The sequence below is a fragment of the Balaenoptera ricei genome, chromosome 14 (assembly GCF_028023285.1).
Source record: "Balaenoptera ricei isolate mBalRic1 chromosome 14, mBalRic1.hap2, whole genome shotgun sequence".
In the NCBI taxonomy this organism is placed as follows: domain Eukaryota; kingdom Metazoa; phylum Chordata; class Mammalia; order Artiodactyla; family Balaenopteridae; genus Balaenoptera; species Balaenoptera ricei.
The window spans coordinates 80,122,047-80,140,667 of record NC_082652.1 but is presented as its reverse complement, the minus strand read 5'-3'; the positions used below and the strand labels follow the sequence as shown (position 1 = coordinate 80,140,667).

The window sequence follows — 18,621 nt, the reverse complement described above, 5'->3', positions numbered from 1 at the left end:
AGACAGCCAGCGTTAGGGTTAGGCCAGAGAGGCAAGTATATCTGGCCTGAACAGTCTGTATCAGTTATAAATTGAGTGCCCTTGACAAATTATTTAACGCTTATAACTCTCAAGTTCCTCATATTATAAATGTAGAGGACAATGTTAATTCTTACTGTGAAGGTTTGTTGGGCTCATTAGAGATTAATGTATGTAAAGCACCTAGTACAGTGTCTTTCCCATAATAGGAAAGCTATAAATGGGGCCAATTACCATGATGATATACGTGCATAGAGAGAAGGGTATTAACATGCCCAGCTCTTCTGTACTCCCTTCAGACCTTCAGGAGTGTAGCAGAGACGGCCAAAAAACAACCTGTTGGCCTTTTTGTTATGCATAGCCCAATGGTAAAAGCTGGAGAAGGCTGCCTGAAGCATTGCTGGGACAGTGTTAGTCTGAGGATTAAATGGCACGGACACCAAGAAGACACCTGAAAGTGTATTCACAGCATCCTCAGACAAGGATGGGTTTGGAGGTTGTGGCTGGTTTTGAGCTGATCTCAAATTGACTCATGGCCAGATCACACAGGCAGCGATTTTGCTGCCCAGAGGAATTCAGCTGTGTCTTATCTAGAGAAGGGAAATAAGAGAACAAACTGACCGAAAAAATAGCTGTGGATTTTTTTCTACTTAAAGAATTCTATTTTGAATATAAAGTTCTCCCATTTCCTCATTCCATATACAGTATTATTATTTTTTATCACAATCCAAATCTTCTGTTTATGCAGTTAAAAAAGCAGAGGTGCCTAGCTCTTATTGTGTAGAGTAGAAAGCCATTTTATTTGGACCTGGCCACAAAGAAATGAAAATCCATTCCATCTGGACCTGTGTTCCCAGGCGGAGGAATGGAATTGGGAGGAGGAGGACAGGGATCTAAGGATTAAAAAAAAAAAATTTATATGTTTGTGTGTGTTTACATATATATGTCTATACATGTATAAGTATAAATATATATATAAATACGTGTAGTTTTAAGGCATGCGGCATAGAACTTTCACTTAGAATGAAATAGGTTAATTCAGGGCATGGCAGATTATCCAGGGGAAAAAGAGAGAATAGAAGCTGACATTAAAGAAAATACCCAGGATTGTTTTGAGGTGTTCTATTTGTCATCTAAAAAGTTTTGTCCTGTGAACCTTAAGAAAGTTAAGCATACTTGTGATTATCATAGGCCAAGTTTAAGTGCTCTGCCTATGGAGAGTACTTAATAAGTGACAGGAGGCTAGAAGTCTTTGCTGCTGTAGAGAAGGTTCTGGTTCCTCAGGAGCTACTCCGCTGGCTGATGTCAGTGGAGTCTGGGCTGAACCTTGGATCTGTTATCTTTGTTTTTGTTTGTATTGAGAGAAGAATTTGAGGAACTCTCTAGACTGTGAGTTCCTTGAAGTCAGGAACCGCGTGGCTTCCATCTTAGCGTGAGTCCTCACATGTAGCAAATGCTCAATAAAATTTTATTGAGTGAGTGGTGTAGGGTGTAGTAGTAGGGTTAAAGCTTTTAGTGAAACCACGTTACCTTTGCCTTAAAAGAGCTGGCAAGCACCTTTCAGGTACCTTCTGTGTGTGTGTGTGTTTATGTGCAAGAAAGAGGGGAGAGGAGGGGGGAAGGAAGAGGGATGACATCCACAGAGAAGCAGGAGGGCCTCCTATGAACAGGAAGAGTACCAGCTATGAAAAGGGCCAGGATCTGCTTACACAGAACTAGTTTCTGGGGACTCTACAGTTGACCCTTGAACTACATGGATTTGAACCACGAGGGTGCACTTACATGTGGATTTTTTTCAATAGTATATGCTGCAAACAGTACTACACATGAATCTGTGGATGCAGAACCACGGATACAGAGTAAACTGTGATTAGGGAGGAACCGTGGATATAGACAGAGGGCCGACTCTAAAGTTAAAAATGGATTTTCCAGGTTGCGGACGGTTGGTGCCCCTAACCCCCACGTTGCTCAAGGGTCAACTGAAATTGTATCAGTTCAGGATCTAGTCAGGGAACAGAACCCACACCACTTATTTCAGCAGGGAGAATTTAATATGAAGGATTGAAAAGGCAGAAAGGGAACATTGAGGTGTCATAGGAGAGATAGTAACTCCAGGAAACAGCTAGTGCCCCTCTGGCTGGGGGAGCAGAGGGCAGAAGTTGGGGCTCTTGGAATCTGGGCGTTTGCAGGAGGCTGAGCCAGAGACCTCTGAGAAGGGAGGGCTGCCCCATCAGGCTGGGGCTTCAGGAGTTTAGAGGAGGGGCCCCCCAGCGCCCACCTCCCACGGAACTGAGACTCAGACCTCTGAGAAGGGGGTGCCATCCAGTGGTGCTGATATTTCTCAGCGGGTGTGGTGAGGCTGGGGCTGGGAGTGCGGAAAGAATCCAGAAACTGGAATGAACTGCTGCAGGTGAAAGGAACAAGTCCCTTGTCCCTCCTCCTGCCTCTGGTTCTCCCTCTAGTGCATTCTACTCTCAGAACCCAGTGGGAGCTGGTTGGAAAAGGAGAAACTGTGGTTTGCAGAGTTCCAGCCCCAGCATCACAAAGTGGAGTATGGAAAGGTGAATACAGAGCTGAGACACTAGCTTAATAACCAGCACAGTATTGTGCATGTAACATTAGGTTTACCAGCCGTAGAATACACATTTGGTTGTGAAAATTGAAAACAAGAGATATTAACAGCTTTTCTCTAAGTCACTCAGCAAATTGGCACTGCAATAAAAATGTGTTTTATGTTTATCCATACTTAATTCAGCTAACACTGACTGAGCACCAGCTCTTTGGAGGAAGGTAAGGAGCTTCTGGAATGGAGTTGGCAGCACGTGGTTATGTACTTATCCTAGACAGGCAGGTGGATAGTCTACTTAACCTAACAATTCTTTAGTCTATAAGATCTTGAGCCAAAGGAGTAGTGAATGATGGGAAGTACATGAAGATCATGAAAAAATGTTAAACACAAGGGTGACTTTCACTCCTTTTGCTGTCTTTCATGGTGCCTCGTATAGTTCCAGGAATTCAGCAAGTGCTTACAGTTTGTGGTTAGACAGCTTCCGTGTAGTTGTTAACCTCAGCATGACTTGGGACCACAGATTCGTGCACAAGCACAAGCTCTCTGCGTCCCCCTCTTTGCATATGTCAATATAATCTAGCTTTAACTCGACACTGCCTTGTCCCTGGAAAGCCCAGTGTGGATTTTATAAGGCCATACCAATTACAGCTGATAATTGTTGCCACACTCCTTTCTGAAATAAGCAAATACTCAGGCCAGCTCTCTAAACAGACATCTTCCAGAGCTCAAGGTGACAAGCTGAAATGCCCCTGGGGGAGAGGGAACGAAAGGTGGATGGATTCTCTTTCAAAAGAAAGTAAAGGGGAAAAGTGCCTGGGTAAGTGAATACATAATTATCTTCTTCATGTGGCGGTGACATACCCAATTCAGGGTAAAAACTTTCATTGTTTGCTGGAGTGTTGGTTGGACAGGATGACTGTGGAGATGCGGAGGTATCCTGTGTCCTGTGTTGGGGTGATTAGGAAAGAGTGAGCACTACTCATGCATACTAGAGGGTACTACACAGCTGTGTGCTCCCACCTTCAGGAAACAGGCTTGGTTACATTCCCGGTCTCACCGACACCATTGCTGCTTCTGTGTATCTCTCAGGGCTAGGTCTAAAGTCATGGCCACGTGCAGGGCAGCGTAAAAGAAAGCCCATGGCTTCGGTTTCAGATTTCCTGGCCTTCTGTGTAACTTTGGGCAAGGAACGTTACCTCTCTGAGCCTTGTTCCCTACTCTAATTATCAAAAAGTAGTGAATTGTACTTACCTCGTAGCATTGTTATGATGATTAAATGATCTGCTTTATGAGAATATGACTGACACACGGTACTGTGGTAGCACAGAAACATGTCAGATACTCTTGTCTTTCTGCATTTTTGTATGTCCAGTTCTGTGCTGGGTACTCAGTGTTAGGGAAATGTAGGGAAGGCCAGGGATGGCATCTCAGTTTCTATCTTTGGGAGAAGGGAGGAGGGCTCTAAACTGTACAAATACACAAAACAATTACTGAATACGAAAGCATTTTCTTAAACCTATTTTAGCGGTAGCTATGTGCGTCTAGTTGGAAGAAATATTTTACAAATATCAAGTTGCTAGAGATCTTTGGACTCTGAATAGGTGGAAGATGTATTCATGATGGAAAAGGCTTTTAAGCTGGGGCCCTGAGAAATCTGAATGTGATTGAACAGAGAGGGGCTGACCGTGTGTCCTTGGCATGACAGTAGCATGGGCACTCATCTGGGGTAGGGACTGACGTGGTATGTCGTGTCGGGGCCAGTAAGGAGACCCAGCTTGACCGAGGTCAGGACAGGATTTGAGAAATCCTAGGGGAGGGTTGGATAAGGGAGGAGGACTCATTTTCTGGAAGTCCTTGAACTGTATGCTGAGAGCTGTGATAAGCACTGGAGAGCTACAGTGCTTTCTTAATCAAAAGAGTGACATGATGGAAAGGGTGCTTCAAGGAGGTAAATGTCCTGAGTCCTAGCGGGAGGAATGGGAAGATTCTCCCTACAGCACCTGCTTAGTTAATCTAATCATGAAGAACAGAGGGACCACAGTAATCACAGAGCCTGGAGAGGATGAGGTGAATCTGAGAGAAACTGGCAAGGAGATATTGACAGAATGTGGTGACTGGTTGTGCATGAAGGAAGAAGAGAAGGGAAGGCAGAAGGCAAAGAAAATTCACAGGTTTTGAGGCCAAGAGATTTGCAGGTGCATTAGGTATGCATTACTGAGCTGCTTAATTCACATAAGGAACTCCCTATACTATTGCTGCTGCTGCTGCTACTACAACGACGACGACGACGGTGACGACAGCTACTACAGGGTAACGATTATTAAGATCTTACTCTGGACCTGGTACTCTGCTAAAGCCCTTTACATGTGTTAGCTTATTACTTAATCCTTACTACACCACGAGGTACTGATTTCATAAGTATCTTTTTGCACACTGCCTATGTGACAGGTGCTGTGTTAGGCCTTGTGGATAAAATGGGAGCAGTGTCCTTGTCCTCACTGAGCTTATAGTCTAGTCTAGGGCTTCAGACAATACACATATAAACAAACAAATAAATTAGGTATTGTTGGTTGTGATTAGAGCTGTGGAAAAATAATGGTGGTGAGAGAGTCTAACAGGGTGGACTTAGAGAATTCTTTACTGGATATGCTACACATGGGATGCCTTTGAGTCATAAATGTGGAGCGGTAGGGTTTGTAAGTCTGAACCTCAGATGAGTGGTCTGAGCCAGAGGTGGAGGTTTTGAATTCATTGGTTTGGGGGTGGGGGTTAAAACCATAGGGATGACGAATCCACCCAGGGAATGAGTGTGGATAGGGAAGAGACCCAGGGCAAAGCTTACAGGACCACCAATGGTTGGGGTCAGGCAGAGGGAGAGGACCAGCAAAGAGGCTGAGAAGGAAGGAGGAAAAATGGGACTGTGAAGGTCATGAAGCTGAGAGAAGAATGTGAGTCAAGAAGGAGGGACTGGGCAGCAGTGTCCAAGGCCGCTGTTGGGTGGTTCCATAAAATGAAACCATCGAGTCTGGTGGTGGGGAGGTCCTTAGGAGCATTGAAAAGACAACTTTAGTGCAGAGTGAGGGCAGAAGTCAGATAACTGGGTTGAGAAGTGGGTGGGAGTTGAGGAAAGAGCTTATGTAGACAGCTCTTGAGAAGTTGTGGTTCTCTTATTACGTGGTTCTCCAAAGTCACTCTGGAAGCAATTGGCAGAGCTGGGTTTTGAACCCACATATATTTGACTCTGAAACCCACACTCTTAGCCTGTGTGCTAATAAACAAGTGTTTGTTAATTGAATGAATTATTTATTTTCTAATTAGTTCCTTGTTTCCCATTTTCTCTCATTTGGTTGCTTTTGCAAAATGGTCTCTGATTAACATCCAAAATAAGTAAACACAGGAGAAAGCCCGGATTAAAAATGAAATGATGATAGATAAATCAAGGAAATTCGAGTATAAAGTTTATAAATATATTCATTGATTGTCTCCAGCTATCCTGAAGCACAAGCTAGGATCTTCTGAAATGAAGAATGTTTTATTCTTTTTATTTCCATTAAATTTAGGCCTCAGGCAATACCTGTGGAAATGCTTTGAAAAAAAAAAAAAAGGCAAAAAACCCTCTACTCCTCCCTTTGCATTTCCCAGTTTATTTCTTCCCCATCCTGTTATTCCTGAGGCTGCTGCTGCCTCTGGGGGGACTTGAATGGCTCTTATAGGGTCCAAGACTTTTCCTGCAAAAATCCAATTCCTAGTATTTCCCACTCAGAACAGAGGCAAGAACAAGGAGAGAAATCTTTCCTTTCTGATCGGTATCTGACAAAGCAAAAATTAGATTTCAACTAGCTGTCAAGTAACATACCTCTAGTTAAAATTGTTCTCAGGCCTTGGACTATTTGAGCTTTCATAGTCAATTCATATTCTTATTCAATGTCAATATTCAATATTCTGATAATTTATCTTTCTCTTTGGCAGTTCTTACCTTGCCGACATACAAAGGGTCAGTTCCAGTGTATTCTTCCAGAACAAAAAATTGGTTCCAAACCCAGCTCCTCTTTGTCCGAGAGTGTGACTGTGGCTTGTCTGACAGGAACGCTTCTAATTTGCCTGGCGGTGTTGGTGTGCCCGAGAGAACAGTGGTTGTAAGGTCCATCAATCCCCAGAAGTACAAGGACATGCCAAGTCCAAACCAGCTCTTTGCATTGCTCATTCTACCAGAAGTCCACATGGGATTGCCAGGTTTTCAGAAAGTAGAGTTCAGGATGATAAAGCCACTGAACTTGAGTATTTTCCAAATAAAAAAATAATGCAGTTTATTGAACACTTATACTTCCCAAATGAGGTCCTGATTCAAGTCAGTCTACTGGAAGTTGACTTCCTGTCAAGTTAAGGAAAACACAGTGTGATGATGTCAAATTCTTTCCTGTGGGCTTATAGCAAGTTTTCAAGAAATGTCAGTAAATATTCGTTTTTTCTACTCAACAAATTAAAGAGTCATAACACTGCTTTAGAAGTGTTTGAGTAATAAATAATATTTTGATAAAAAGAAGACAACTTATGTTGACATAGTCAATCCCAAACCTTTAAATATGGATTTCAGAAAGAAATAAAACTAGTGAATAAATTTCTTCTCACTGGTAACTAGAGGGGTATGCTGTATTATTGACTGGCTTGAATTAATAGTGTGCTCTTTGAAATATTTATAAGACAGCCTCCTACATTCTTAAAAATAGTATTCATTTACAAAATTTACAGCTAATAACTAATATTTTCATTAGCCCAACTGCTTTCATTAGAAAACTAAAAGCAAAATCTAACTATTCTTTTTGCCACCCACAATTATATTTTGTCTACTCCATGTTATTGATAATATTAGGACTCTTGGACTTCATTTATAAGCAGCCATGGATCACTTCTGACTTTAATCATTCTCTGAGCTCATGGTGGAATTCGAGTTTCACACTCTACTGCTTCAGCTCTGAAGCACTGATAGTGGCTGCTAATGTAACCTTTCTAGGATTTGAAAGGTCAGTTAATCATTATATCATTCACAATAGACTTTAAAGTGCTGTTAGTCACATGCTACCCTGGGCACGCTAAGAGAGTCTAGCCAACAATTTTTTTTTTCTGAGCTGAAAGACTCATTTAGGCAAAGGGATGCTGACTTCTACCCTGGGGACACCTTTTCATCAAACTTCTTTTGTTGCTGTGAGGTCAGATTAGCTGGTGACCTCACTCCTGGGCTATGACCTCATCAACCTTTTCTTCCTTTACTTTGGCTGGATTTAATGAGGTGGCATAGCACTCAAGCCACTCTGTCAAAACAACTAGAATGTCTTCTGTGGGCTTAATACTTTCACTGTTAATGTGGAGAACTGCTGTCATCTTCTCATAACAAATGTGTTTATTTGGGGATTTCAGACCTATGCGACTAAGCAATGCTCCATTTCTACAAGTGGTTTAAAGTGAATGCATTGCTGCTAACTCAATTACCACCTTCCACCTGTCATCATCAGAACTCGTTTTAGCTTCCTCTCAAATACTATTGAAATGAACAAAAGAATTAAAAAGATATAATCATTTCATACAATATGCCATTTCATTTCTGTATAAGAAATCACTTCAGTGAGAGCTGATAAAGAGGAAAAAGCTGGGGGAGACTATAGAATTTCTCTAACATAATGGGAGGCTGTGCCTCTTATCAGTTAGAGCTCTAAAGACAGATTGTCAAGTAAAAGCAAGCCACCTGTGCCTTATTTGGGGTGACGTGTTTGTTAATAAAGAACAATGGTTTGCTAGAAGGGGGGTCACCAAGTATTAGCTGTTTCCTTTCTCTTTAGACCGATCGACAGAAACCCAGCTCATGTTTCTCTGATCCCTGTCTAAGGGGAGACATTCTGGAAAAAGGAACCTTAACCCCGGAGATGAATTAATGAAAAAGATTGGTGAGAATTAGCTATGCTGTTTTAGGGACCTAGAAGATGGACTAAAGGGCATTACCAAAAAAAAAAAAAAAAAAAAGGTATCGCCAGAATGAATACTGGGATTGGTAACCACAATGGGAATATTCCATATATTGTGAGACACAGACCTATCTGTAATTTCCCCGAAGTTCACTAGACTAAGGGTCACTAGACAGTTTGGCTCCTGGTTCTGCCTTCATCACCTCTGACTTGTTCACTTCTATGAATTTTTGTTCCTCATCTGTTAAGCAGTGAATGGTAGTTCTCCCACCTACTTCACAGGATGACTGTGAGAATCTGTTGGGATAATGTAGGTGAAAGTATTCCGTAAATGACTTAAGGTGTCAACTGACATTTGATCAGCCACATAAGGAGCAATTACCTGGGTCATGTGTAAAAATGATGAAGCTGAGCCTGAAACATCTTGTGGGCACTTTTTGGACCAAAATTCTGAAAGGGCCTAATGTATATATATTATTTTACAGATCTCTACATCAATGATAAGTACTATTGGGTAGTAAATCTGGCCCAACCCAATTCTGTAATAACCAAACCTTTTTTTTTTTTTTTGTATGAGGAAACATTGAAGGACTATCTCTTCGAAAACTCTGTAGAATAGAGAAAATTCTCTTTTTGGGTCACACTTATCAAAGGTAGAACTCAAAATATATACTCTAATGTATTTCCTTTAATGTCTGTGTTTCATATGTGGACATTTTGTCTAAGCATTATTTTTGATGATTTTCTCTGTCTACTTTTAACATCTTGTTTTTGGGTTCTACGTGAGCAGGTGCATGTGTGTGTGTGTGTGGAAGGGGTGCAAATGTCTCCTCTCCTGCTTCCACTGGCTAAATTTTCTGGAAAGAATGAGATTTGAGGAAATTTTGAGGAATTTTAAGACTGTCCCTTATATTCCCCCATCTCTTACAAACTAGACATGCATTCTTGCCAATTAAAACCTCCTATCTTTACCTATAAGTGTGATCTGAAGAGCTCAGGAAAAAAAGAAGGCGTTCTATGGAATCTTTGTGATGAATATTTTGTAGGCCGTTCAGTTGCCTCAGCTTTCATCTCTCTTTCCTGCCCACTTTGGCCTCCTGTACACCAGTGCAAAGCCCTCACGTTCTTCCCTTTCACGGGACATGTACAAAAGTGGCTTTTGGATGTTTAGGACCTGTGGAGTCCTTGGTGATCCTGTGAAAGCTCTGGTGGTCCATGTGCCCCTTTCACATTCCCCCTGACACACCTGAAACTTCAAAGCCTGACGTGCCTGTAAACTCTCTCTGTGTTAACTTGATAGCTACAGTTGATTGGAAAGCACTTTATTCCTGCTTTCTCATGGCAGAATGCATGGAAAATACCCCCTGCCTAACTTTTCAGGAAGTAAAATCTGGGTTATCCAATAGTTACATTATTCTTTTCACAATTAGAGATGTTTATACAAGTGAGGGGAAAATCCGTTCTGTCAGAAATACTAACCAGTCTGCCATTATTGTAAATAAAATGGTTCTCATATTGATTTTTTTTTCCTATGGGATAAGAATAGCGATGATGTGTTTGAAGGTAGGCTAATTGCTGTTGTCCTTATTAAGGAAGAGGCTAATATATGTATACATGTATATATAGGTCTGCTTTGGAAGACTACATATGCCACACGAAGACTACAGTAGTGGAAATTGACTTCTGTGTTAAATGAGTCTTTTAAAAGTTTTTTCCCCCCATCCTGCCTGAAGAAAGTAAACAGCTTGGTAATGAACACAGTAGGAAGAAATTAAAGTTGTACATAAAATGTGCTCTCAGTGAATTGTTTATTTCGTTACTTAGATTTGTTGTGATATTTAAAATGTAGGGGGAAGGGATGGTTATTGCTTTCTCCTTGAAATGAACTGGGCTTTTATGGTCTCCCTCTGATTTCTTTCTTCATTATTCCAGTTTTCCTGAGCTTTCCATGGTCAATGGAAGTAAAGCTCAAATGACATCTCTACAGAAGGAGAAAGTGAGTCGCCTCTGCTAGTGACTCCCCCTGTGAACAGGGGGGTGTTTTAATTTTCTGTTGTAGACTCACACCTTTACAGAGGTAAATGGAGGCTGTGGTGCTGTGGTTTTAGGCAGCTAAACTTCTTATGCCATCACTTTTACTTATAAAAAGAGCCTCAAAAATGTACTTAAAAAGAAAGACAAAACTTTGTGAAGATCCTAGGTATAATAGTGAAATATGACTGTGTACCCGAGGTGCATCAACATTCAGTCAGAACACAGCTCAGTGTCACAACATTATTTCACCTCCCAATCAAGGATTTCTCTTGAGAAATATGAATAAACACATTTTACTTAAGAGTCAAATCCTTCAGATTGGAGTATAGCATCCACAGAGAACAGGTGGTCCCAGGTATAAATTGGAGTGAAAAATTCATATGCTGATGGTGTTTTTGACTATGTACGGTTCACAAACAACAAGATTCCCGTTGTGGAATCCCATGAAGAAAATATTTTCAGTGCTTCTGTAAGCAAACTTTCAACATTCCTGGATCTGTATGCGTATGTCTGTGCTACTGACGAAAGCTTACCAGTGGGGCTTTGTTTTGGAAATGGTGTATAGTATGGTTTGGTATGCTGGAAGATGAGATAGTTCCCTGACCTGAAGTCTTTTTCATTTACTACAGATGTTCCATCTCACTTTTCATTAAGTGAGTAGAAGAAGCTCCAATCCTCTTTTGTGGCCATCAACTCACCAGTCTCCCCAAAGCTAGCCATCTATGGAGGTGACCAACTCTCAACAGAACCAGAAGAGGTTGTCCAGGTACCACATTTCCTGGATTTGGGCTGTGCTCTCACTTCCATTCACCTACTCCACACCTTACCTGCCTCATGACACTGCCCCAAACTCCACAGTTAACCTTTCTGAAATGAGATATATCTTAAAATCATTATGTAGATTTAATGTGGTCATATTTCCTCTCCCATCCCTCAGAGAAGCTGTTAATAAATTGATGGTGTGTCTAGAATTGAAGAATTATGGTATTACCTATTTTTTTTGAAAAAAAAATCAAACAGAAGAAGAACAGAATACTTAATTTCCATGAAGAGTTTTTAGAAAAAGTAGTCATCACTCTTGCTTACTCTAATTTTGATTATTTATTATTCTGTGAGTTCTTGCTCCTCCAAGTTCCTCAGAAACTGTGGAAACCCTGAGCCTAAAGGTTCAGCTCTTATGGTGGTCATTCAAGCTGTGATCAGTCTCTGAAATCCTCCCTTTCTCACCACTTGTTCTTTTTGCTCTCCTTCTCCTTCCCACCACGAAACTAGTTTAGGAGAGAGGGAGTGCTGTTTTAAGACATTCAAAAATGGAACTGTGGGGTTGATGTGGCTGAGGGGGAGGTATAGGGCAGCTCAGATGAAGATTTTAGGAACAATATATGGTCTTATATAAGGCTAGGGGTGTGTGAGTGTGTGTGTCTCCACATGTGGGTGAGAGGAATATAACAAAAAATGATAGAAAGCTTGAATTATGTAATTAAGAGCTGGCTTTGAAAAACCTGATCAGTCCCATAATAAAACCTGCTTTGTGTATCCTGTATATACACTGACCCTCTAGCTATAAATTCCCTAGCTTGGGTCATGAATAAAGGAATTTCCACTTTAGAAATCCTTTTGCTAGAGTTCATGCCCAATTCTTTGTTTTTCATTCTCTTTATAATCAATTTTTCCAATTGAGGGTGTCCTGCCTTTCTTTCCATATCCTCCAAGAATGGCAAATCGATTCTTACTGATCCTTTCACACATACTTAGTATCTAGTAAATGTTTTAATCCTAAAGGAGTCAGGATGTTTTTGACCTACTTTACCCTTCCTCCGGTTTTCACTTTTAATCAAGCTAATGAAACTACATTTCAGTCCATGGGCACTTTCTTTGACTACACTTAGACAAGAATGATCAATTTTGATTTTTCAGAGTTGTCTCACGTGCTCATTAATTTCTAGTCTTACGCGACATTTATAATTGTATTGGATTTGTGCTTGTTTATTACAAAAAGCATGTGTTTTAAATGTAATTCTTTGGCTAAAATTCTTCTTTGATAAGAAGTTACATGTACACCTGCAACTATCACAGCATTGTTAATCAGCTATACTACAATACAAAATAAAAAGTTAAAAAAAAAAGAAGTTACAAATAATCACTACTCAGTGTTTTCTCTTATAGCTTTGACTTTGTACAGAACTTTAGGCAGGTAGGACAATTCTGTAGTCTTCCCTGGACCGTAAAGATTAATCCATAGGAGGAAGAGTTTGGGGGAAGAAGTTAAGTTTGCCGTCTAAAATTAAGACAATTTATTAATTTGATAAATACTTGAGCATCAAATATGTTTAGTCAAAGAATGGTTCGTGAAGCCAAACAAAACTTAGTTTCAGTTTTAGCCCTACCTCTTCTTATCTGTGCACTCTTGAGCAAGTGACTTAAACTCTTTCAATCTCATTTCACCATCTAGAAACTGGAGATAATTATAGACTCTCATGGGGTGATGGTCAGAATTAAGGGAGAAAATATATATGAAGCTCTTAGCATGGTGTTTGGTAAAGCCCTGCGCTTGAAAAATAGTAAGTAGGTGCTTCCCTACTTCAAGGAGTTTGCAGTTTAGTGGGGCGGATACTATCATTAATCCGAGCAGTGGAAGTAGTAGTAAGAGTGGGCTCAGGCATGACACTGTTACTAGCGGTGGTGCCGATTGCGCTGGAGCAGCAGTGGGGGTGACGGGAGCAATCACAGCAGAAGAACTAGCGTGTGGTGTTTACTCCATGCCAGGCTCTGTTAAGTAACACACATTTTCTTTGTCATTTAATCTTTACAAGAATTCCATGGAAAGGTATTCTTTTCCCATTTTACAAAGAAACAAATGAATACTGGCGTGCTGGGGTCAGCCCCTTGCGGCTATCACTAAAGCCGGTTTGCACATCTCTTTCCAACTCCTTGAAATCAACCATGGTATGAATATTTGCAGCACAGCCATTGACAGATGCCACATAGCGAGTCATGGGATGAACTGGAATTCTTCCTCAGGAGTGACTCTGCAGCACGTGCTTTGTACATGACTAACTATAACATGGATCTGTTTGTGATAAGGGCCCTAAAACCCGTAAAAACAAAATGCTACCCCAGGTCGGAAGAGGGAGAAATGATTTCTATCAGGGAGGAAAATGTTTAAGGTAGCATATGAACTAGGCCTTGCAGGATAGAAAGGAGGGCATCCAAGTGAAAGAAAATGCAAGTGCAGAGATGTGGATGCAGGATGGAAAGGGCCTGTCTGGGGGAGGAAAATAATTTAATTTGCTTGGAGAATGAGGTCGATTCAGGAGGGCAATGAGAGGTAAGACAGGAAATACAGGCAAAACCCAGTAGCTAGGAGCTTTGAATATTGCTGCAATGGAGTGTTTGGAATATATTTAATTGTCCATAGTGAGCAATTAAAGGCTTTTAAGCATGCAAATGTACTTGTTCAAATCTCTGTTTAGCTGTGTTGCTGGAGGGGAGTGGAGAGGGGTGAGGGACTCAGCTGAGAGTCCAGGGAAGCTGGTAAGGAGACCTTCAACCAGGGATGGGGGCGGAGAAGGTCGGTGAGACGTCTGAACTCCTGAGGCAGAGTCTCCAACACTTGCAAACTGACTGGATATGAAAGAAGGTGGGCGCGGGAAAACAACGACAAGGAAACTTTCATGCTTAGGTGACGGCAGGAAGTTGAGAGGAGGCACTAGTTAGAGGCAAGGTAATAAATTTGATGTTAGACTTAGGGATAAAAAATTCATTCTTCTATGCCTGATTATTTGAAGAGGCAAGAACTTTCCTTCTCTTTTTAGTCCAAAACTTCAAAGCAGCTTTGGGCATAAAGAATGTGAGCTCCTTCCTCTCCCTTGGAGCAACTCTCGCTACTCCCTGAGCCCGCGTGCCGAGTCCGGGCTCGCCGACGGGGGCGCCGGGCCTGCTGTAAGTGGCTTCCTGTGGCTCATTTGAACTGCAACTTAGCTAGGGACTTTTCTGGCCTGTCAGTCCCCACATGTTATTCCTTTTACGCAATACTGACTCTCATATTGGAGTCGTGGGTATTTTATCTTTCATTCTTCTAATGCGTAAAGGATGAACACAAAGACGACAACTGGGTAATCTGTTAAAGGAAAAGAGAGACCCCTGGAAAACAAAACAAAACGAAGCAAAATCTCATTGATATTTATTATTTATTCTGTTAAAGGAAAAGAGAAACTTGTCTTCTAGTACATGCTTTCAAAAACAAAATCTCTCTTTGAAGGAATGATGCATAATTGGAATCAGGACACCTTGGTAAGACTATTTCCAGCTCTGCCATTCGATATGTGGCACATGGGTGTCTCCTTAACCTTTCTGAGTCTCAAATATGAGGATGATAATCTTCTTTAAAGGAGTATCACAGATTATCATACCTATTACTATAGATTAAGTTGTTTTTATTTATCTGTTTATTTTACTTCCTATATGTTTCCCTTTTTGTCTTATCTTTTTCTCAAAGCACCCTGTGCATTTCCTGTCTTGGCTTTTCATTATTCAGTATTGTAATTATTTACTTGTCTCTCTCTTCCCCATACTGTCAGCTCCTTGAAGACCCAGATAGTGTCTTTAATCCATGCATCCTTCATACCCAGTGTAGTATTTGGCACATACTAGGTGCTTAATAAATATTAACTGAGTGCCAGCGTATTTTTAAGCTATAAAAAGTATTTAACAGCTTGATATTATTCTTTCTAGGTCTTCAGGCTTTTATTTTGAGTTAATTAATATTTTTCCATGCTGATTTTAATATCTATTCTTACCAGCAGTGTATTAAGTGGTGTGTAATTAGTATAAAGGCAACAGAAGTCAAGGAAACAGTGAGATTTTACAAATGATATTTTTGTTTTTGGACACCAAATATAATAAACCTTTACATGTCAGAAGTGCTGTAGACCTTGGCATCACTTGTTATAATGTAAAGAATCCTTTGTAGAGATGCTTGGAAACCTTATGAGGGAATTGGGATTTGAAAAATTACAGTGGCCTAAAATTATGTAATATTTTTTAGTTGTTTACTTAAAGGGATAGGACCATGAAGTTATCTCTGGTGGTTTAGCTTTTTACTTCCTTAATTTCAGGGGAGGGGGGGAAGGGGCTGATATGCGGTCTTTTTTCTCTAATTCTTTTCAGGGTCAACCTCCACCTGTTCCTTCACCGTTCCCCATCCGCTTTTCATTCATTGAAGAGTCAAATGGGAAAAAATAAACCTTGAAAGTTAGTAGAACACACAGAAAAACAAAACAAAAGATACTAAGAGAAGATGTAGGTGAATATTATTTTTACAATACCTTCCCAAAGTATTATCAAAGGTAGTGAAGGAAAATGTTGATAGATTGAACTAAATAATTATTAGAAATTGTTATATTTTTATGTATAAATATTAGGCAGCATGAGTGAGATAACAAAGACTTATTATCCTTAGCATATTAAGGAATCTTTATGTTCAGTGTTAAAAATGAGTTATTCCAATAGAATATTACCAAATGACAATAAGAGAAATCCATAAAAGAGGAAATAACATGACCTGTAATATATGATAAACATTTTACTTTCACAGTTAGCTGAAGAATACAAGCCATTTTCAACCGATTAAGTTGAAAAACATTAAAAAATAAGCTGGCAATGTTTCTGAGAATGTGGGGAACTGCACATTCTCGTATACTTCAGACAGGATTGTAGGCTGACAACAGTTTTCTTGAAAGCAATTTTGCAATGTGTCATGTCTTTAAAATGAATATGCAACTGATCCTAAGGAAAGAATTATGATATATATTTTATTTGAATTTAAATGCATTTATATTTATTACAGTATTTTTATTATAGCAAAAACCAGACTAATCTTGATTTCCAACAACATGATTTAAAAAATTATGGTATCCCATGCAAAGGGACACTATGTAACTCTGCCTTTGAAAGAAGATCAAGAATTGGTTTAAAAGCTGTCCTGAAAAACACCATTTATTATCAACTTCTTAACACATGTTGCCACACACCCTTCAATTGGAGAAACATAATTTAGCCACTTCACAGTTTTATCAGAAAGGAAGAAATATACTCTAGAAATACCTCAAATGAACTAATACAGTAAGTTAAGTTAGAATTAGCTGATCCTAGGCTGATGTTGTCCACTATCTATAGATCTCAGTGAACTTTTGAGAAGGTAATTGTAGAAAGCATTGTCCCTAAGCCTGAGATTCAATATTGTCTTCTCCACCTTGATACCACTTGTATCTTGGATCTCCCCAACAGACCATGACCGGCTGGGCATACACATATGATAAGAGTGGTTACTTGATCTGTAGGTTGCAGCAGCAACCTGTCTCTAATTATATAATAGTAATATAATCATGGGGCAGAGATTGGTTAAATGTCCTCATTTTTCTGGGCTATTTTTATTCCCCGATTGCTCTTCAGTAGTGTTCTGTAGCTGAGTAACTGGAGTCACCTTTCAAGCAAGTGTGTGAGGTGGTCTTCATTTGGACTCTGAACAGAGTCCCCCTGCCTCCCGAAAGTCTAGTCCCATTAGCCTCTGTTAGGATTGTTGAATATATACCCAAGTTTGTATTCTTCTTTATGGAGTTCTACCATGTTAACAAGTGATGTATAAAAAAAGAGATTCCCAAATGACCCAAGACAAACTGGTCTAAAACTAGGTCCTTCCAAGCAAAGTTGGGTCATCCAGAAGTGACCAGCATTCTCAGGAGGGAGAATTGTTTTGAATCCAGGATCTTCTCAGTCCTTTCAGGCTCATCAGAATCCAGTCTAGTTTTGGCATCAAGGTCATTAGCTAGGCTCAGACCTGGATCAAGAGGCACAAATGTCTCATGCAGTGAGGAAAGGGGAATCCAATCCTCTGATCTTCAATCATTTGACGTTGTACTGGATTATTTTGGCACTAATTCCTGATTTCTGGCTAGCTATTGCTATGAAACAAATCACCTCAAAACAGTGTAGCTTAAAACAGCATTTTATTAGCTTTTGTGGTTTCTGTGGGTCAGGAATTTGGATGTGTGTCGGCTGGGTGGGTCTGGCGTGGCGTTTCTCAGGCCAGGACTCCCACGTGGGTGCTACTGCTCCCATTCTTAAAGCAGAAGCCACTTCCCCTTTCATGACCCAGCCTCGAAATCCTCTCAGCTTCACTTCTGCCGCATTCTGTTGGTTACGAGCCACTAGCAAGTCCACACACACAAAAGGAAGGGAACTAGACTCCACCTCTTAATGGGGGAGTGGCAAAGCTCCAGAAGAGCCTGTGGGATGGGAGCTATTATTGTGGCCATTTTTAGGAAATGCAATCTGCCACACCTGGATTGTCAATCAGGCCATTCAGGGCCATTGAGTTCAGAGTGGAAGAACTTTTGTAATCTCAGAATAGCAAAGGCAAGTTTTTGTATTTAGAAGGGAATTGGTGGTGGTGGGGGATAATTATTCTTTGGTTTAAAAAACATATATAGAACATATTCTGTCCAAATGACCTAATTTCCATTTAGGAATGGAATATGTTGTACAGAGATGGGTGCATCTAAAGGAGGGAGCTCTATGTGAGCTGTACATACAGAACGTTTGATTATGTCTTACTCAGGCATAACAGATGAAAAGGTATAGTTCTGACTGTTCAGTACTGAGTGTCTGGAGAATTGTTATCAGTGGATCATTCTGAACTTTAGTGCATTGACAAGTGCTATTATATGGGAGGAAGTTCTGTATCAAGTGTTTAATATTGATTCATAATTTTAAGGATATCTAAAGTCATGGTCACTGAGCACTGAGATTTTACTGAAGCGAACAAGTGAAAATGATGGTGATAAAGGATGTGGCTTGGCTTTCGACACGTGGCTCTTTTGGAGAGGTGTTAGAATATAAACAGAGCAGTGATGAATACAGTAATATCTAGTATCATCTGGAAATGAGAACTCATTGAACAAACATAAGATTGGTGGGTCATTGTAGATATTTCCTCCCAGTTTGACTCCTAACTTTTTTCGTTGTTGAGTCTCTTGCTCTGTT

At 40.3% G+C, this 18,621-nt stretch overlaps 1 protein-coding gene across 1 annotated transcript in view; it reads right to left on the bottom strand.

The window, feature by feature from the left end:
* CDH20 (cadherin 20) overlaps positions 1-6,809 on the bottom strand; it is a 61,246-nt gene extending 54,437 nt beyond the window's left edge. The window contains exon 1 of the mRNA XM_059893563.1: positions 6,564-6,809. Within this exon, the coding sequence (XP_059749546.1) occupies positions 6,564-6,809 (246 nt within the window). The remainder of the gene's footprint in view (positions 1-6,563) is intronic.
* Between the last annotated feature and the right edge of the window lie 11,812 nt (positions 6,810-18,621).